We start from the raw sequence: 21,118 nt of genomic DNA on the forward strand, positions 1-21,118 counted from the left end.
TATTTGGGCAGAAGAATAGAAGGGAAGACTTGGCAGAGAAACGTGGGGAAGCAGTAAATAGTCCTCTATTAGAGCTGAGTTTGGCCTCAGGTTATGAGAGATCTGGCAGCAGGACAGCTGGGAATGTGTTTGTTACTTGCTCTTGCCCTGCAAAGGGACAACCTCTCAGTGGAGCCAGACCCGTGTCATGAACTGCAGTGAGGAGCCAACGGGCTTAAAAAATTAACATTATTGACCAGGATTGCTCTTGAGCAGTCGGCATCATGAGAGAATAGCCTGCTGAGTGCTCAGGAAAGGAACAATGGACGGAACTGATGAAGAGGGAGGATTTGGAAAATGTAAGACTTGTGTTTTATTTTTTTTCTTTAATTCTGCAGTCGTTTTTGATTTTCGTCTTGCTCTTTCTCTTTTCTGGGTGCTGGATGGCAAGCTGAGGGAGCATGTGGGGGTATTAGCGGAGGCAAAATGTCAGCTGGAAGGGTGGAAGGGCAGGGGTGGTGGCTGCTTGTAAAGCAGAACCAGCAGCATCTGCTTCTGTGATACCGGCTTCAGTTCAAAAGTCATCAAAACTGCTGGAGCAAAGTTGACGTGAAATAATAATCTGTGTTTCAGAGYAATTTCCCAAAGGCTCTTAAACGGTTGCTGTTCTTAAATGTAAGAATAGCTTGAATTTTCTGTGGCTGAAGTGTGGCAAAATTCTGGAAGAGTTATGGTCACATGCAAGTAAGCTGGGAGGTGTTGGAATGTTTCCCTGCTTTAAAGGGGTTGTTGGAAGCTATTTTGTAGTTTCTCCGTTGAAAGGTAAATTTCTGCCCCTTCAGCACATTCTGCCTCCAGCAGTTGCAGGCGGCATCTCTCTCCTTCACTCACTAAACCAGTTAACGTCGCAGCCTTGAACGCGTGGTCTGCTATTGAAGTGTCGCCTGCTGTTAGGTAGGTAAATGAAATAAAGCCCACCGTRGCGGTTCCAGGGAGCTGCTTCACAAGGGGAAAGGCTGCCCCGGGTTTCCTGTGATGCCCTTTCCCTCTGGTCATGCAGGAATCCAGAACCTCCTGTGTTATCTCCAGAGGGAGGCGCGGAGGAAAGGGAGGAGAGGACACTGGGCCGGGGCCGCCTGCCAGTCCCCCGGGGCCTCCGGGAGAGCAGAGGGAACCCGCGCCCGTTCGGGCACTCGTGCAGCCCCAAGGGCTTCCTTGGCCTCATATGGAAAGAAGATGAAGGCAGCCGCATGGAAACGATTGCATGCTTTTGCATGTCAGCCTGCATTAGCTCTGCAGCCCTTGGTTGCTGTCTCTCAGGGCTAAGATCCCGTGTGTAATTCTCGGGACTTTGATCCTGTGGGTTTGTCAGCATATTGCACTTAATCCAGCTGTGGTCCCAAATCCCTAGGTGGGTGCCCTGCATGTGCACAACTGGTTTTGTCCCCGGGCTGTTCAGAGCCTGCGTGTGGCTCCTGGCCCTGGTTGCAGCGAGAGGGGGACATGTGGCGACAGCCCCCTTGCCCAGGGCTTGGGATGCTGAGCCTGGAGCATCGCGCTTGGTGGCAGCCTCTGAGCTGGCTCAGCCTGGGAATTGCAGAATCCCAGAGGGGTTGAGATTGGAAGASACCTCTAGAGATCATCTAGTCCAACCCCCCTGCTCCAGCAGGCACACCCAGMGCGTGTGGAARAGCTGKTGCTTGTTTGTATAGAAGGGTCTTGTGCTCCTGGACCACCGAATGCCTAAGAAGAAACGATCATGTTGCACGCGGGATTGTGAAGAGGAGGTCCTGCTTTATTTCCCAAGCATCCTCATTTCTCCTAGGAGTCATTTAAGTACCATGACACAAATTGAACTTATATGAAACATATGGAGTCAGCAGGCAAGTTTTACCCAGCAAATTGGAGGGCAGTRTTCCAAACCAACGCCTCTTGCCTGCATTCCTCATTTTTTCAGGGCTTTTACTTAATTGCAAGCTTTTATTTGGACTTTAATTTTCACATTTTTCTTTCTTGGCAGAATATCGTATCTCAAATAACTGCTGTCAACATTTCCTTAGCCCTTCCTGCTTCTCCTCYTTCCTGCCCTGCAATGGGTAGTGCTCTCTGTGGTGCTTCAAATTGCYGCAGAAAGACCACTGCATTTGTAGTTGAAAACAAATGCCGCTGCACATAATATCTTAGAAAAGAAGATACAAGCTYCTCCCTGATAATGTTATTACACTGACATGCTCATTTTATAAATATTGTAGAGCTTTCTGAAATGACTGGTCTCTAATGGTGCTGGCGTAGGTGCAGTGCAGATGGTTAATGTGCAAGCACAGGAGGATGTTGTCGTGTGCAGCAGAAACTCGCACAGAGCTGCTCAGTTGTGAGCCCCGCGGGAGAGGAGCCTCGTGGATCAGCACGTGGAGTCCTGCGCTAAGGAACGTGCGAGGGCAACGTGGGAGTGGGACACGCCGAGCCCCCCAGCTAGAGGTGCAGGCCTGGAAACTGCCCCCAGCGCCTCCCCTGCTGCCCCAAATGAGGGTGGAACGAAACCGCCGGCATCGGATGGCTTTGTGCTGGTAGGGAGCTGAAGAAGCAGCTTTTCCAAACACCTCCGGTTGCCCTTTGTGCCCGACACTCGCTTGTGCTTCCTCAGCCCGCGGGAAGTGAGGAGGATCAGGGAGTGAGGAGGGATCAGAGGCTCCTGCTGCTGCTCCTRGATAAGTCTGACTTCACCCCTCTGCAGATCCTCGCCTGCTTTCTCTGGCAATGCTTTCGTTGTTGTTTGCTTTACACTTCACAGTCCCGTACCCTGAAGTTTGAGTCTTTCTCCTCCTGCAARGACCCTGACCTTCACTTCAGTTTCCTCCCAGTGAGAACCGCAGGGGTGACATTCTGCTGTTTTCCATGGCAATCCTGAAGGGCTGGACAGTTTTTTGCTGAGTAATAAAACCAGACTAATAGCATTAGTTAAATGCTATTGGTAAATAAAGGAATAAAAATCAGTACCTTATTTAAAGTAATGCAGCTTGTACCTTTGAGGGAGGTTGGCTACAGCTAAGAGAAACTGTGCAGTCACCTTTGTATTAAAGTTATTTTAGAAAGAGAAGTACAAATGTGATCTCATTCTCATTAAAATTAGGTACTGATGTCATYACTCAATTAGCAGATTTTCTTGGGAGTTTTTGGCAAGTCATTCCAGGTTGTTATTAAGACCTGACAAGCCAGGCATCCCTAAAGTGGGGGGAAGAGCAGTAGTTGCCTGTTAATGAGCTGAAAGGTTCGTTAGCGGGAAGCTTGGCGTGTTCTGACTATGAACTAACATCCAAAGCGGGACTCACAGGGAGGGTTTCCAGGTGTATCCTCACCACAGTTTGCCTTGTCTGTTTGTTTGCCACCACGTGAAACACAACTCTGAGGCCCGGCCCCTATCGATAGTCTCTTGGCTGTGCTTTGCCTTAGCTGGCAGGGCAACAATTAACAGTAGCTGCTAATTCACCGTGGCTGCTTTTTGTTACTTACTGCTTTTTTCACACAGTTTGCAGTTCCCAACCTGTACAGCTATAGCCTGCTTTTTTTTYCCCCTGTTTTATTCATAATGCCATCTAGTATGTTTTAAATAAAAATAAAAAAAAMCCCCATGCCTGATTGCAAGAAATCTTTCATCTCTAGCTCTGGGCTGTGCAGAACTGGAGTGGCAAAGGCAATTTGTGTTCTTTTTTTTGTGCTGGCTTCGTCRTTTTTAGAATATTAATATTTAATTTAGGCTTTTTAAAGCTTTTAGCAGACTTGTCAGGCTCTGCAGTGGTGTATGTGAGGTCAACTTGAGAGAGCATTCTGATTAACAGACAATCTGGAATGTGCTTTTATTTATTTTGATTTATGATTGATAAAACTTTGAAGAAGCTCATCCTGTTCTGTAAGTAACTTTGCCATAAACTTAACCATCGAGCACATGCAGCAGTTTTTCCATCTCTTCAGCTAGTGCAACGATGTCTCTCGATTGCAGCTTGTACACAGATACACCGTGAAATCCTCACTTTTGAGAAAACAGCTTTTTCCTCACCCCAGTTACAGATATTTGTCCAAGTGAAATGCACAGAATATAAGGGTAAGTCTGGCTTAAATCCTTTGCCTTCCAGTCTATGGGATAATTTGGCCCGAGGAGGCTTTGGGACTTGCTGAGGAGGCTTTGGGACTTGCTCCGAGGGCGGCTCTGCTTCCCTCGGTTGTTGCACACTCGGTTGTTGCACACTCGGTTGTTGCACACTCGGTTGTTGCACACTCGGTTGTTGCACTTGTGCCACCTCTGCCGCGGCTGCATCCCCCTCGGAGCCTCCTGGAACGAGCTGCTCCGGAGCCAGGACGGAAGCGCGAAGGGAAGCGTGGGGCGGGCGGCAGCCTGGCCTCGGGCAGGCACCCGATTCCTTTGCTGGTTGATGGCCTGTTCCGAAGGCCTGGGCTTTGCTGGGTCACTTGCTCTCTTGTTCAAATGCATTTGGTTGCAGCCGATTTTACCTTTGGATTCTCTAATGCTGCATTTACTAGCAGGAATTTTTCATTTTACCGTTTCATTATTACGGGAAYATGTTTGTTTTTTCTCCGCCTTTCATTATAAATAAACCGAAGTGAGTTTATTTCTACTGTATCAAATGTCTCTCCCCTTCATGAGAGCAGAGTGTAGACACATCAAAATCAAATAAACAGTTTGGAGAATAATTACATTTGGATGTTTGCTTATTCAGCAGAGCAGTATTTGCTTGTTGTCCTGATATGCCAGGTGCCAGATGTAAAATATGCCCCTTTTTCTTTGCTRTTCAGCTGCTGTGTGTGCTTAGGGGGCCGAGTCATTGATATTACAAGTGTCCTAGGGATGGTCAGGGCTGCTCCCTGTTCTGCAGCCCTCTAAAGTGGAGGCAGTTTTGTTGGAAACTGTCCAGTTTGTGCTCACGAGGCGCCTGCCAGGGAGGTTATTAGCCCAGCTCTGTATTTCAGAGAGGCGCCGAGTGCTCTCAGATTGGCAGATCTTATAATAAACATACACATGGTTTTCAGAAACCGTTTTATTGTAAATATTTCTTATTAGTTGGCTGTCAAAGATTGAGTTTCAATCTAAATCCTATCTGTATCTGCCATTTCTTTTGTAAGCTCTCCTCGTTTTGTTTGCGTTCTTTTCCTTTCTGGCACATTGCTGACTGTGTGCCCTTAAATAATCCTCCTGATTTCTCCACACTTCCTTCCTTCTACAATTAGACATCTGAGAATTCACTTTATTTGAACTGAAAAAGGAGATGTTGCACCCCGAAAGAGGCCRCAGCAGGAGAACTCAGTGGAATTAGTAATCGTATTTTTAGGGACAGCGTGTTGAGTGAGGTCCAGCCTGTTGGTGTGGGTTCAAGGACCATGGGTGTCGATCACAGAAGGGTATCTGCTCCCAGAGGCTAGTGATGATTGTGACAGCGGTGATGTCTGGTACAAAGCAAGGAGACCTCATGTGCTGGGGTCCTTCCGCTGGGCAAGAGCAGCAGTTGCCAGTGTCATGTGTTTTGCTCATTATTTTGCTCTTCCGCAAAGCTTAAAGCTTTTCACGTGCCGAGGCTCTTGCCCTGCCCTAGCAAAGCGCTTCAGGGGCAGCCACCGACCCTTCTTCAGCACCTCGAGAGCTCCCCAAGCAGGGGTTGTTCCTCGCACCAGCTTGCTCGTAAAGCACATTGCAGCTCACACAATCATGGGTTTTCTTCGGCTTCTTGGGGCCGTGCCAACGTGCTTTCCCTAGCAGTGAAATTCCCCAAGAAGCCGTGGCCGCTGCTGGCAGCGTAGCTGCGAGCTGAACACAGCCTGTGCCGGGTGCGGGCCCTGGAATCCGCTTCCTGCCCAGGCTCTGTGCTTCGTTTTCCTCCTGCTCTTTCTATTTAAAGCAGATTCCCAAGCTTGTGAGCATTGTGAATGGAGAGCACACTCTAGTGCGTCAAGGACGGTCTGGCCTGTGCTGGAAGGAGCCTGGGAAGCGCCTGGGGCCTCTGCGCAGCAGGGATCCCTCTGCAGGGCTGCGCCCCCTTGGCTTCCACATGGGTCTGTTGCATAGAACTGGCTTTGGGGAGGGCTCCGTGGGGGTTTAAACTCCGTGTGCAGAGCAGGTCTACGGATACTTAACACGGCGCAAATGGCTCTTGATASCGACTGCTGCGGCTCGAAAGAAAGCGAGCAGCAGAACCACAGAGCAGGTTAGTAGAAGAAGGTCTAAGTTCAGGAACAGCTGCGTCCTCCTTTTGCCACATGTGCCACGGGTAGCAGGGCCTGCAAGTCCAATTACTAGTGTTGCAGATTAATTTGAGGCCAGGTAAAAGATTAATAATAGTATTACCTTAAGTAGTGGAATCCTGCTCTACTGACTAATGCTGTTTAATGGTAAGGATTCTAGAGCAAGCCCTTGTAAGTGCTGCAAGGTAACTGGCCTGTGTGTCAGATTTGGGAGAGCTGGGGGCAAAGCAATGGGTTTTGCCCTCCAAAAGAGYCTTTCTTTTCTCTGCTGCCCCTTTTTGGGAGATGGAAGTACCATCCTTGTGAACATACACCTGGTACTGCCTCTTTGGGAAAACCAGGGCAGGAGGCAGGTGGGAAAGCATGCAGCGATAAAGATCTTGCCTCTTTACTTTGGGAAAATTCGTTCTTAGGATTAACTTTTCTTTAARCACTACTGCTTTCATCAAGATAGCTTTCTCTTTTGTCACACATAACCATGGGGCTCATCCAGTTGTGGTTTCAGATCGTGTTTTCCCAGTTGGAAGTTTGCAATTACCGGGCTGCGGTGCAGTGTGACGTGCCAGCTGCATTAGTGCCCTGCGCGCGGCGTTAAAACAGGGCTGCGTTTCCCTATCGAATGCTTTGTGATGAGAAGCACTTCCAGTATGTGATCAATAGATAGAGGAATAATTATTCTTAACTTCTTCCTTCTGCCATTCTTGCATCTTATCAAGAATCTAGAGTTTATTTATCAAAAGTGACTTCAGCGACAGTATCTGGTTTTGACCTAGAAGGACTAAAACACGCTGCTTGTCTAAAACCGCTTTCCTGAATGGCGCAGCTACATGTTACTGTCATATCCTTTATAGGAGGAAAAATAGAAAGTCGCTTAAACAATAGCTTTCCTAAGTGCAGGCTGGATGGGGAGAGTCTTAACCTGTAATGCTAGGGTAGAAACAGAACGTGCTGCATTCCCTTTGCCAGGGTAATCCCTCCTGGGCGGGAGGAGAAGCTGCAGACGTGTCCCTGTCCCTCCATGTCCCCAGCTTTCCACAGAGTCCCCCGTGCCCCACAAAGGCCCAGCGGTTACTTATAAGAAGAGGCTGTTTTAAAAAAAGTCACTCTGAGCTGTTAGTTACCTATTTTATAATCAACATTTCTCACAAGTTTACCACGGAATTCACCTCTTAGCCCATCTTAGCCCATTTGCTCCAGAATTCCTGGATACCAATGTTTTTTGGGGCTTTGCATTTAAACTTAATTCTAGTGTTCCATATTTTGCTCTAAGGAGGCTTTGCAGGAGGTTATTTTCAGGACACCAGTTAACTTTGTAATCTCCCTTCTTGGGTTAGGGTTAATTTTCTCTTCGCTGTAGCCTGCATTCTTTCAGCAGCTGAGTKCTTTGCTTTAGTTTTGTAACTCACAGAGCTAAAGAACAGTGCTGCAAGGGAGAAATAGTTTGCGTTCTGAATGTCAAGGATCAAATACTTCTAAAGGATTTTTGTTTTTTAATCGCGGGCTTCTTTTCTACATTCTGGGTTAGCTGCAATCAGCTTGTAGATTTACAAGTGTGACAACTTGGAACAGAGACATGGAAGGGGTTTGGAACCGGCCACGTTGCGGCTTTTGCCTTGTGAGTGCGTCTCTGAAACCAGCTTCAGCTGCAGAGAACCAGCGGAAGGCTTTTGGACATTCACCGTGTACTTGGGTTGGATTTTGAGGAGGAAAATTACCTGCAAAGAACATCTGTGGTTGTTGGTTTATGTTTGAAAAAATAGTTGAAGCCCCCCTGAAAAAATCAGTAAACATTGCAGTACAAGACTCGCTGACGTCAGGTGCCTGCACTTTTTTTGTCTTTATTGCTGTGTTGAGAATAGGCTTGATTTGGAAGAATCTCCTGTCCATCCTAGGCTACTCTATGGAGAAAGTGTTTGGCAAAGGCCAAGAGTTTCTGTGCAATCCTTTGCAGTTGGGCTGGAAGGACAGCTCCTGCAAGAAGGTTATCAGCACCAACCGTCCTAATGATTTGGTTCCTTCCTTGGGGAAGACAGTGAGGCAGCTTCTGAGCAAGTGCTGAATCACAGGGCTGTTAGACTTGCATCAAGTTTAGTCATTTCCTGGGAAACTTCTGTTTAATTCTCATTGTGGAGGGCTTAAGTCCATACGTCTGTGTTAAGGATTAAATAACTGGAGTTTTGCTAGTTGCTGTGATGGTGAGATCGGCCAGAATAAAAGATTCTGCCTTCCTAGGACAGAGCTGCTTCAGTGGGTGTTTATCCTTTGTGGTTTGTGCGTTGTTTTATTCACACTGTGAGTGCAGTTGTTAGTTCTTGTGTATATGGATGTGGTACTTACTGTTTCTCCTCATTTAAATGTGTTGTTTTGCTGCAGAATTAGCATTACAAACTGTTAAAAGCTCCTACATCTAAATCCACATACTCCTCATTGACTACTTATTAAAACCAGATGAAAACACTTCTTGAACATGGAGGAATCTGAAGGGCAAATATTTCTGACTGTAATTCTTGTGTACGAAGGGACTAGCAGTGTGGCTAAAGCTTGGCTGTATCCCCATGTGGGGAATGGGAAAAGCCCTTGGAGAAGCTGGATCCCAGGCTCGTCCCTCGTGTTTATATAAAGAATCCAAAGAATCCAGAAAACGGCAAAGAATTCTCGGCGAAACGGCAAAGATTCTCCGAAGAATCAAGAAAACGGCAGCGTATCTATAGGAGAGGCTTTTACTTCATTTTATTTGGTTCAGCATTGCAGCCTCGCGCAGCTTGGGAGAGCCCGTTTTGGYGATCCGAGCGCTGCCGTTTTCGGCAGGAATGCAACCGGGAGMCCCTTGTTTTGCCGGGAAGGGAAGGTCTCCAGGTGAGCTGCATCCCGTGGCACCTCCTCTCCATCTGCCACCCCCTGCCCACGTGCACACTCAGCCGTGCCCTCGGCTCACCCACTTGGGTGATGCGTCACATATGGCAGCTAAGATTACTGCCTGTAATACACGGGCCCAGACGGGTGAATCGAGGACAGGAGATCATGTGGAACTCGGCAGCGCTGCCCTAAGATAAAGGGATTCTCCACTCCAGTTCCACTAGTTGCATCTATAGTTTGAAAAACAAACCAGCAACATGAAAAAGCTTACGGCAGAGTCAGTGACTTCTAATACAGTGGAAGTTGTGATCTTCAATGRCCCGGACGCAGCCTCCTGCGGTGTGCCAGTCTGTCTTTTAACATTTGCATAGGGTAGACTATGCCACAGTAATCTAATCTGAATGAAATATATGTTTTTGAAATAATAAACGTTAGGATTAAAGGACTTTAATTTGGCACAGCAACGTTCGTAAGCCTTTAAAATAGGTTTGTGAAGGAGCGGAACAGAGTCCCCACAGTGCTGGAGCCAAGGAGGCTTGTAGCGTATAGAAATTAATCTGGAGCTGATCTGTCTGTGAAACTTTTTGAGTGCTGCGGCCTAGCAGCATAATGCCCGTGCTTAACAAGCGGAGCTTTGTGAGGCCCCGGCCTCTGCAGTAGCCTATTCATGTTCTTAATGGGGAAAGACGGGTGCTGTTCAAGGGGGCTGCAAAGCACAGGCCTGTTCTGTTTGTTTTCCCTGCTCGCGTATCGAGCCGGGGATGTTTTCTTTCAAGGAATCGCTGACTTTCTTCTGGAAGGCAGCGTGGATGGAAGTCCTTGCAGCGGCTCCGGACCTGACACGCAGCTTCACCAGGTGGAAGGAGGAGGGGATCTGCGAAGCTGCGTCACCCGTTGGCCTTAAACACGGGGAATTGCCCAAACTTGTTTCCAACAGAGTTGGAGCCAGGGTGCCTTTCGTGGGTGCGCTCTGTTTGGACACAGGGCTTCAGAAGATTTGCCTGTTGTCCCCTGGGCTGCCGAAGCCTGCTCGCTGATGTAAGCGTCACCGAGTGGTGACACTTGCTGTTCAGGTGTTGAACTGTTGGCTTGATGCTTCATTTCTGCATAGGCCGTGGCCGAGACAGCCTGAGCACCAAAGGCAGCCGAGCTCCTGCCTGGCCGCTCTCAAATGTGCTGCCAGATGCGWCCATGCAGGCTGCAAAGGCCTTGGGGAATGTGAAACAGCGACTTGCAGCTACACTTTGGATTTCAGTGTCCCTGATTTGGTATCTGCTTCTAGCCAAGGACAGGAAATCCCAAATCTAGCTGTGGGGAAAAAAAACAGGCTTTATTATATAGGGTGTTCTCTGGGAGCGCACTCGAGGTGATAAGACCGTAGGGGGACCTTGCAGGTCATTGTGCACCTAGAGATCAAGCAGGGCAATAGGGAAGAAAAGGCAATTGATAAGGGAGAGGTCTGAAATGCAATTTGTTTTCCTGCTTTTTTTGTAAACTTGTTGCAGGATTTGCTGTTAAAAGAGAATAGTTACCCGTGTTTTGGGGGCAATGTGGATACCAGAAGCTTTTCTAGGATTTTGTTGGGTTAAACCCCCGTACACCTCAGAATTGTTTAGATTGTTTGAAAAAAATGTATGCAAACATTTTACTTTAAACACATACAAAGTCATTTCAGATGTGACCCTTTAGCTTGATGCAGTGCTGTGTTTAGAGGCTTTGTTGGGGAGATGCTGTGCGCTACGTGATCGTTTTCCTTAATTTCTCCACTGTAGTAATTATGGTTTTGTTGGACAGTAAATGATTCAGCGCGCTCATTCCATGGGGGAAGGGGAGCAGGGATGTTGAAAGAGGAGCATTGTGTGAGCGCAGCAGGATTAGCTGGTGTTACCACCTTGCACCGGGGAAGCACCACTGTTCCAAACAGATCATCAGCTCTAATTGCCGAACAGTGGCCGGGCGTCACGGGGCGGTGGGACTCGCTGAGGCTCCGCACGGCTCCTGGTTTTTTGGATAGAGGTGCAGCGTCCCGGCCCGTGAGCCCCTGTGCCAGCCTGGATGCTGGTTCCTTTTCTCCTTGCTCAGCTTGTCCTTTCGCAGGCTGGATTTCTGTGATGAGCATCAGTTCTGGCTTTCTCTTTAGAAATGCAAATCACGCAGAAAAGGCTTCCAGAATTCCCCTGTGCTTTTTTCTAGGCAATCCTGTTTATCAGTTACGTGGCTGTTGGATCACAAACAGGTGGAGCCCCTTGGGTTTCCCGATGGAGGTACCTGCGGTCCAGGCCCTCTCAGCGAGGGGAGAAGTCTTCCTCCTTCCCAGGCCTTGGCTGTTCCTGCAAACTCTGTGTCTCGCTTGATGTCATTCTGTGCAGTCGGCGCTCAGCTCCCACGTGCACTTGCCCTTAAAAACCCAAAACCAAAAGAACAAGCCAAAAAAGAAGCCGGACTTCACATGAAAGCAGYGCCGCGGTGGCGTGGACTTGTTGTAGCAGGTTTTGCCAGAGCTCTTCTGTCCAATCCCTTCACAGACGGTGTGGGGCTGTAATTACCAGTGCTTGGAACCGTCGCTCCGCCGCGTGAGCAGGGAAATAACCCCAGTGAGAGCGAGGAACAGTCGGCGTTGAGGGAGGTGGTGTTGGGAAGGTCGCAAGGCCTGGCACAGGGAATGCTGAGGGGGGCTTGTCTGAAAAGAAGCTGCAGCTTCTGTTCCCCCCGACAAGGGAGCCCCTTCCTTCCCGACCAGCGCCCGCTCTGTGTGCGGATAAATACAGAAAACAACAGCGCAGGGAATGCTGTAGCTGGGAGAGGGCCAGGCGGCCGCCCCGGCATCGAGGGCTGCTGCCTGGGACTCCGTTCCCAGCAGTGAGCCAACGGCAGCACCGTTTTAAAGCAAAACTGGCGGCTCTCGTTTGCTTTGCAAATGCTTCCTTTGTAGCGCTGGGCCTCKCTCCTGTGCGGCTAGGGCATGCGGCTGTTAGGGCGCCGGGTTTTGCACAACATATGTCACAAAGCATTGAATTTATGGAAGCAGGGTTGATAATTTACCCGGTTGATGTAGTAGGAGGGGAATGGTTCTCGAGATTGCAGACCTATTGTCTTGCTTCTCTTCCTGTTGCTGTAATTTATGATATGCTGGGAGGAAATCCGCGTTTACATTCAGACCTGGCCGTTTCCATTTCCTGTCAACCAGTAGAAAAGAAGGCAAAAGAAAGTTTCTCTATTTGTGTATCTTTGGTTTCTGTCCCAGCAGACTGATACCAAATTTGGACTGCGTAGGACTAGGGGGAAGTTTTACACGCAGGCATTCCCRTTGTGCAGCCTAGGAAAAGGACATTGGCTTCCAAGACTTGTGCTGTCAATTTAGACATAACTCTTGTGGCTGTAGTAATCAGGTCGTAATTTTATTATTTATGATTTAATGATTTTATTAATTAATTCTTATTTTTATGACTTTACACCCATCTCCYATGCCTTATGCACACGCCTTTTCCTAATAGTGTTGGATACTGGTGTGGAACAAGTGATGAGGATCCGTCGTGTGGATGGGGAGAACAGGAGGGTTCCCCGGCGATGCCAGGAGTTGTCTGTGCCGCCTGTTTCATGACATGTGGCGTGTAGCCACCAATGGCAAGTGTCAAATTAAGCCTTGCAGGGAAATTAATGAGAAAATAACAAGCTACAAACAAATCCGTGGGTTGGCTTGGAGGGAGAAACAGCCTCCCCTTCCCCGTTCACGTTTGTTTTTGTGGCAGCCACCCCGCTCTGTTTGCTGCCCAAATGAGCGAGTGTCGGCAACAAAAACTGCCTCTGCAAATGGGGAGAAGTCTCAGAAAAGCCTGTGGGTAGAGTAGTTGGTTTGAAAATGCAGCCCTTGTGGTGTGTGCTCTGTGGAGCCCTGTTTGAAGGAGTACTCCGGCAGCATCCATTTCTTGTGAGATGGATTAATTTAACTGAGCTCTGTATTGCAATTGAGCATTCAAATTAATGCCTTGCTTGGCATTTCAGTGCTTCAAAGCTGCTCTTCTGTCGCTGYGTTTGTTGAGACTTGCTGGGGCCTGACTTGAACGCGTGAGGGGAGCGCGATAAAATTCGGTTTGTAAACGCAGGCCCTCCGCTAAGCCGAATTCCTTGAGCTTTGAGCCTTAGCCCAAGTGCTTTAAGTGATCCTGAGACTTGATTAAGCAAGTGTTTCCTTCCCTTTCCCAAACACTGATACCGCTGAAAGGGTCCGTAAAGCAGCACGAACCAAGCTCCTGGCAAAGAAAACAGGCCCTGTGTGATCACTGCTTTCTCCTGTGATACAAACGTGGATTTAATTTTAACAGCAGTCAAAACTAGGAGGTAATTCTGTTATTGCTGCAGATTTGATCACTTCCAATCATCTGGCCTCAAGAGAGATGAGGTTGAGAGTGCAAGTCAGGCCACAAAAAGGCTGGAGATGCTGCAGGGCTTCTTGTTTTAATCTCTTCGAGGTCTCAGTCTTTCTTGTGGCTCGCGTGGAATGAGAAATTAAAACAAAAGACAGCAGCCAGATGCTGCATCTCTGGGGTCAGACAGATAAGTTAAAACAACAACAACAACAACAAAGTTTCCTAACATTTATTTTCCTCTAGAGTTCTTGCATCTGTGGAACTCAGACGTCTTCTGCATGATTCTCCTAGTTGGCAAACTGGAGTTGCAGCTGTTAACAAACAAAACGAACAGAAAAGCACCCCTATAAGCTCCCTTTCACTGAATATCAGGACAGGCATGATCAGAAGCTTGATTTTCTGGATCCAGGCACTGTTTGCTGGCCAGCAGTCTAGAAATTGTTCTCCCTTGCCCAGTGAGCTCAGTTTTCTGCAGTGCTCTCTTACCAATTCAGACTCCGAATTTGCACCTTCCTACGCCCTGTTTTGTTGGGAATTATACAGTTTAGTTATCATAGCTGCTTTTGTGGCTATGGAATATTTTCATGTGCTCTATGTTTCCTTTTTTAGGTTTTCATTGCTTTGATATTCCATTTTGATAGCTGTTCTGATTCAAATTGCTGCACTTGAATGGTGTATGGTGCATATCTATATTCCTAAGGGACATTACACACAATCTGTGGTCAGGAAACTTTGAACTTAGAACATACTTGTGTATATTTAGTCTCAGGTTTTGTTCACTGTGTTAATGTGCTCAGGTTAACCTCCTTGTCTCAGAAAAGGAAACCAAACAAAGCTCCAATTAAGAAATAAGGACAGTAATCTGACTTCTCTTTTCTTGGTTTTAGGGGACATTACACAGAAGGGTTATGAGAAGAAGCGAGCAAAGCTTCTGGCTCCCTATGTCCCACAAACTCAAGGTAGGTACCAGTTTCCACAGTTTGTTAACTCTGCAAAACTTTGGCACTAAAGGGAACCTGTGAGATGACTGATATTTCATTTATTAGCTTGAAACCATTATGTTTTGGTATGYGTAATCTAACAGTTATGTCGTAATTGCTTGGATGCCACAAAACCATGGGCAGTAGAGCTTTTTGTCTCCGCTTCCCTGGGTCATACAGGGCTCCAGGGATTGCTGAAAATCCCAGAGCTGGTTTGTGGGTCTCCGTGGAGCCTRTGCGTTTCAGCACTTCTTATACCCCATATTTCTCTCTCATACACAAATCACTTCCTACTCCCGTGTCAGCTGACACGTCAAGGGCTTTGCATCAATCATGCAGCGTGACGCCTGCAAGAACCATTCTTAAACTTCTTAAAAACGGCTTAACTGCAAAGTTGTTCTGTATTCTGCTCTGCTTTTAGCCGTTCTGAATCTCCTCTTTGAGAAACATTAGTATTTGCATAATTTGTTAGCTTATTTTACCTGACTCTGCGAATTCATTTACCTTGTTTACATCTGCTGCTTTCGCTTTGGAGAGCCTTAGCAGCAGGGCTGACTCCATGTAGGATAATTATATATAATTGTAAACTGTAGGACAAGAGTGAAAGCACGTCCAGTAATTAATATGCAGGTGCTTACTCAAAATAATTACACTGCTGATACGGTGAGATGATTAATCATTAAAAGCTAATGTGTCTGGCTTTTGCACTTTTGGGGCTGGATGATTGTGACAGGCAGTTAYGACTTGACTTGTTGTAATTTCCTGGGATCAAACTAGCACCCCCMAAAAAAGTGAGGGCTAAAGTTTATAGATTGTCCATCAACACTGCTGCAGTTGGGGCAAGATCACACACTTTGCTGCTGAGGTTGCAGCAGTTGATTTGGGCAATTGCTTAAGAACCATGAAAGGTTTCTGCCGCTGTCATGTGGTGGCTTCCAGACTCTGCTGCCCCAAAACACTCCGTGTTTGCATTCCTGCTCTTCCCTTCCCAGCTGTTTCTCAGCTCTTTGTTTGTATATTCAACAAATGCTGAGCCTTTTTGTCTGCTGAAGCCTTGTGTGAGCTGCTTTTCGCCGGAGCAGGTGCCTTGTGTGCGGGAGAGGAGTGTGTTCTGCCTAGGCTAATGTACGAGGGGAGCAGCGTGAGCAGATTTGTATTTTAGCCTTTAACTCGGAGAGTTTCTTATGAGCGGCACTGTTTGCTGGAAGCTGCCTCCCCGAACCAGTGACGTGACGGGAATCTCCCAGGCGTTTCCTCTGTATCAAAGCCAAATCTAAGGCCCGTGGCGAGCGGCTCGTGCTCCTGACAGGTGGGTGATCGTCAGGCAGGTCCCGCGGTTCAGGGTGTGCGTCGGTGGCGAGCACGAAGCCCGAGGAGGCCACGCGGGCTGCTCCGTACGTGCAACTGCCTGCTCGCCAGCTCTGCCCTTGCAGCAGAGCCCAGGGGAGGCTGAGGCTCCCCGAGTTGCTTTTCATTTCTCAGTGTGATCTTGTGCCCCTCATGCCTGTCATTTTGCCTGCGTGTTTGGTTTGTTTCAGAAAATGTTGTTTAATTAGGAGGAAAAAATGTTTGACGAGACCATCTGTGGCCCTGTAACTTTAATTGTGGTGCTTTTCAAGGCTGCAGAATGAGCTGAAGTTTGGAAGGAAGCTGGAGGCCAGTGGCAGGTCACCAATTAAGATGCCATTTTGACTGTCATTCTGACTCGGCTCCCCAGCTTTTTATATATCCTGTATTCAGCTGTGCCTGGACTGGGGAATCTCCTCTTGTAAAAATCCCGTTGAAGTCATGCATGAGGGATTAAGAATTAGGTCACCTTTTTAATGAGCAGAAAACCAACAGGGGAAAAAAAATATTTACTCCTGGCATTTAGTGCATTTTATTTCTTCAAATGCCATACTAATGGCAGCTAATGGATTGTCTCCATTTCGTAGATGTGAAGTGAGACAAAGGAAGGTATGATGACATGTCAGAGCAAGCCAGGGTTGTAATTCGGGAGATTCTTATTGCTAGAGCTGCGCTCCGTTCGCGTTGCCTCTGGGAGCTTGCCTCATTATTTTGGAGGGAAGGCAACGATGTTAATTACCTAAAGATACATGTTTTCCTGGTGCAACAAGCCCTTTTTTGTGAAGGGAGCTGGCTGCGGTGACGGAGCCGCGATACTGGCGCCGTCCCTCTGCTCTGCGCTGGCTGCGGCACAAAAGGGTTTGGAGGGAAGGGTTTGGAGACGCTGCGCGTGCCGGGAAATGCGCCCGGGCTGGCGCCTGCCCTGCCCCGTCCCCCTGGGACCAACCGTGCCACCTTGTCCCAGCTGGGACCAGACCCATAACCGGCCGCCTCCTGGAACCCGGTTTTGCCACAGGTTGCAGGCAGAGTCTGCCGAAGAAATAGCTGCCGTCCTCATTATGTTGCTGTAAATCTGGAAGAGCATTTGGAGCTTTTTAGCCCAAACGCTGCGGGTACGGGAATACGTTGTGCCAGGATTAGCAGCCTTTGCGCACAGGCTGTTGGCAGGGTACATTTTCTTGCTATTTACAATAATGCATTGGGTTCCTCTGCTAATGCGTAAAGGAAATCATTCAGCCAGCCCTGCCTGTCAAAGCTTTTTATGTAGCTATTCTCGTGATGATTTAAAGTAAATATTTGGGACAAGCACATTTGGAAAGAGAACATTAGGGGACTTTATTGAAAAGGTGAATGGGATCCAGTGTCTTTTGTATTTTCTTTTTTTTTTATTGTTGTTGTTTTAGTATTTTATTATTTCAAAGGGGAGCTAATGAGGAACAGTAACCAGTGATAGAACAGCTTTGTCTAAACCCATAAATCATGTACACGCGCTCCAGCTTACAGGGCTGTTTAGAGCATTTCACTCATTTACAAGATCTGACTTGCAGCTACCACAGATGGGGAATTATTTTCCTCCTTTTTACGTCCAAGAGATATCACACTTGCAAATAAACCTTAACTCTTGACTCTAGGCATTCAGTTTTTCCAGCTCTGCAATCCTATCAAGGGCTAAATCAGTGGAATACTTGAATTTTCCCTTAATCTTACGTAGGGCAGAGCTGAGCTGCATCCAGCTCCTGTGAAAGCCTTTGTGAACCCGTGCTGCCCCGTGAGTTTTTGGCCTCCTCGCCCCTGAACCGTACGCRGGCGCCGCGCAGAGCGCTGCCCTGCCCGCTGCATGTGCCCCCCAGGCTGCAGGGGACCCCGTTGCTGTRCGGAGCAGCCCGGCCAGCATTAACACCTCTGCTCCGCGCTGCACGCGAAGCAGCAGCAAAACAGGTTGGCCTGCTGCTGCCTTTCTGTCAGCTGAATGCAACACTTTGTCCTTACTGTTAATGTAAGCACTTGTTTGCTGATCATACACGATGCTTTTACTGATTCTTTCAATCTAAAAGTCTCTGTATTAAAAAAAATCCCTTCAACAAACCGTGGGGCTCACAAAGCAGTCAGTTCTGTTGAAAACTAATGGCCTTTAAAAATGCATAGCATCCTAATGTAACGTTATTTATTTTTCCTGTCTACTTAGTTTCGGCTCCTGCCAGCAGAAACCGTAGCCACTCCAGTGGGTTTATTCCAGGGGAAATGCTAAATAAAGGCCCCAGCACCTGCCGGGCCTGGCGGGCTCGTTGCTTGGTTGTATAACCATTCCCGACTTGCTGCCCTTGGATGTTTTTCCTGATCTGTGGAAGGGCACCGCAACACGCACTTCATAGCAGAATATTTAAGCCAATATTCTGGTTTAATATTGCGTCACGGCACAATATTCGGCGTGTCACACCACACGCAGGTGTGTTCAGTCCCCTTGTGAAGGAAATGTCACGTTTACCTCGTGATGCTCTCGGAAACGGTGAGGTGCCTTAGCAGGACCTACAGGAAAGAACAGAGTATGAATTTAATAATTCATTTAAAATTGATAAAACTGCTGCTGACATCTAGTGGGTACTCCAAGTCATAAAGAGCTGAATGTCCACAAAGCATTGAGCCTTTCTTTTCAGGCTGTGATTTGGGTCAAAGTCAAGCTCTCTAGTTTATGAGAAACAAATATAGTCCCATCCAGGGTAAAAAATGCAGCTCTTCACTCTAGTTGTGTGCTAGATGAGTTCAGTTCGGCATCCAAAGCCATTTCTCTCAAATCTCGGTGTACAGTGTTATACAGGTGCTGAACTTTGCAGTTGTTCTAGCTGTCAATCAGATTTGCTGCAGCATCTCTGAAGGGAATACACCCCATTTCTGTTGTGATAAACTGAGATTTGGAATTGAAATCTTGCCCCTCAGTTCGGGTTCCCCGAGTACCAGCTCCCATGCTGAAATTGCCCAAGTCTCCCCTCTGCCTCCCCAGGGTGTCCATTCTGCTGCTGGGGTTTCTGCACGCACGGGGCTGTGTTTTGATAATGGAAAACAAAGCTCTGCATTGTGATATCTCACTCCTCCACCTCCACAGTAGCAGTGCAAGGAAAGGAAACAGTTGCTTCTCTGCTCTTGGTTTGAGATATGTAGCTGATTTGCTATGATGTCCTGCTCTGTAGCATGCTGGCAGTTACAGGGCACGTTTGAAGATTTCTGCAACAAGTTTGGTGTGATTTGCTGGTACTGTAAGTTCTCTGAGCTGCAGGCACTTGCTGTATGTTTACCTAAAACCACACGCTAAGCAAGTAGCATGACTGGAATTGGAATCTGGGATTTGTGGTTTCCTCTTAATTCCTCTAACCCTTTAGTAGTTCGTGAGAATTCCTAAGAAACGCAGTTTCAGATGACAATTGCCCTTCTTTTTGCATGACTGCAGGTGACAGCCTGAAGGCAGTTGCAGTTGTTGTGGCCTTCGCTTTTAGTTTTCACAAGGTTCCCACTGAAGCACAGACAGACAGACTTCTAGAATCGCGATTCCAGGAGCAGCCGTGAGGATACGTGCCTTGGTGAATTATGCAAGATGATAATTTCTTATCAGATTATCTATTCAGCTGCCTGCGTCCCTGGGAAAAGCAAACCTTTCCAGGATGGTGATGCCTTGACACAAGCTGGAAGTGGCCAGAACCTGAAGAACAAGAGCTCTGAGAACAGCAAAGGCTCTTGCTATTGGTGTCTTATTGGTTTTACTGTCAGTAATTCCCACCAAAATGTCAAGCTGCCTGAATGAGCCCAGCTTCTCTGCTCCCTCTTTCCACATCATGGCTTTGCTCTTTCCCCCAGCTCAGACTCAACTTTGGATAAGGATTCATTGCAATCCTTAGGTGCCTTTGCTGCCCTGGCTCTGTGGCAGCGATGTCCAGGAGGAGGCTGGTATAAATGAGAGGATTATCTCAAAAAGCACTTTGCACATGCATGCTCAAAAAAGGACTGTTTTCTGCCCTCAAAGAGTTGTGGTCTATTTTTCAGGGGTTGATCCAGCATTGCAGAAGGAAACCAGAACTCAGACGCCTGCCCCATCTGCAGCTCCAGCCTCAGCATCGTCATCATCATCATCCTCATCCAAATTTCACCGAGCTCGCTCAGGGGGAGCCAGAGATGAACGGTATCGATCTGGTAAGGACAGGGCAAGAGATTTCATGCTTGCTGGGGAGAAAAGTGTTTCATTCCTGAGCAGTATGCATGTACAGCTGCACTCAGTAACCTTCAGGATTTACCTAGGATCTGTATTTGTTCAGAGTTTTAAACATGAGGTTTTTTCCAAGTCACACCTAACTGGTTCAGAATTTCAGTTCATAGACTAGCCTTGGACCTGGGGCGGTGCACTCGCTTGCATTATGTACGTATATTAAAATGCACCACATTTTCCTGTTCTGTTGCAAGGCGAGGTACACTGACTTCCATTTTGCAGATATCCACACAGAAGCAGTTCAAGCAGCGCTGGCCAAGCACAAGGAGCAGAAGATGGCTCTGCCCATGCCAACGAAGCGGCGGTCCACGTTTGTGCAGTCTCCAGCCGATGCCTGCACTCCCCCAGGTTAGGTTCTTACGGTGTGCCTGTCTCTGTGGGTGCTAGGGCATGCACTACTAACAGCTGCCAAATCAGGAGGCTGCAGGTGGTGAAATATTCTGCATTTTCTGCACGTTGGTCAGTAGTCTGGAACTCCTGGAGCTCCCTCGCTGCGTCTGAGCAGCTGCGTGTTTTCATGGTGCTGCYGTTGCGGCTCTGCACGTGAATCCTCCTTCGGGAGCTCTTAAAGCGTTAATTGGCACGAACCAAGCGGGCCTTCTGGACTAAGACTTCTTCTTTTGCTTCCCTCACACCTACCACAGTTGCACAATTCATGTTTTCTTTCTGGTAAGACCTAGTCCTCGACGTACAGGAAAAGGTGTCGCTTCTTCAGGGCTCAGGGATTTGCAGGAGTTGTGTTTTGGGGCGAGGACCATGGATTGGGTCCTGTGGGAGTCCATGTTTTTTTTTAAGACTTCTTGTTTCCAGCACCTCTCATGCAGTAGTTGTTTTGCCTCAGCGGCCAAGTAGCTGTCTATGGAACRTGTTAAATAATAAAATTTTCACAGGTTACAGATGATTATTATTTTCAGCAGTCACTTTTTTGTTGACTCCTGTTGTATGGGAGCACTGTAGTCATTTGGATTGATGAAGTTATCGTGAATTCATCATATCTGTGTATGAAACCTCTCTGTTAGGCCACCTCACCTGTGAATCTTCTTTGCCTCCTTTTCTGTTCATTCTTCCTCTGATGTTTTCCTTCCTCT

The 21,118-nt window shown here is 47.6% G+C and overlaps 1 protein-coding gene across 3 annotated transcripts in view; it reads left to right on the top strand.

The window, feature by feature from the left end:
- The first annotated feature begins 298 nt into the window (after positions 1 to 298).
- Positions 299 to 21,118, top strand: part of DIP2B (disco interacting protein 2 homolog B) — a 43,935-nt gene continuing 23,115 nt past the window's right edge. For all 3 annotated transcript variants that reach the window (XM_026042778.1, XM_026042779.1, XM_026042780.1), the window contains exons 1-4: positions 299 to 338; positions 14,339 to 14,410; positions 19,811 to 19,957; positions 20,253 to 20,378. In XM_026042778.1, the coding sequence (XP_025898563.1) occupies positions 302 to 338; positions 14,339 to 14,410; positions 19,811 to 19,957; positions 20,253 to 20,378 (382 nt within the window). In that variant the 5' untranslated portion in view covers positions 299 to 301. The remainder of the gene's footprint in view (positions 339 to 14,338; positions 14,411 to 19,810; positions 19,958 to 20,252; positions 20,379 to 21,118) is intronic.

Source organism: Nothoprocta perdicaria, unplaced genomic scaffold (assembly GCF_003342845.1).
Source record: "Nothoprocta perdicaria isolate Ctin4 unplaced genomic scaffold, notPer1 scaffold_314, whole genome shotgun sequence".
NCBI classification, from domain to species: domain Eukaryota; kingdom Metazoa; phylum Chordata; class Aves; order Tinamiformes; family Tinamidae; genus Nothoprocta; species Nothoprocta perdicaria.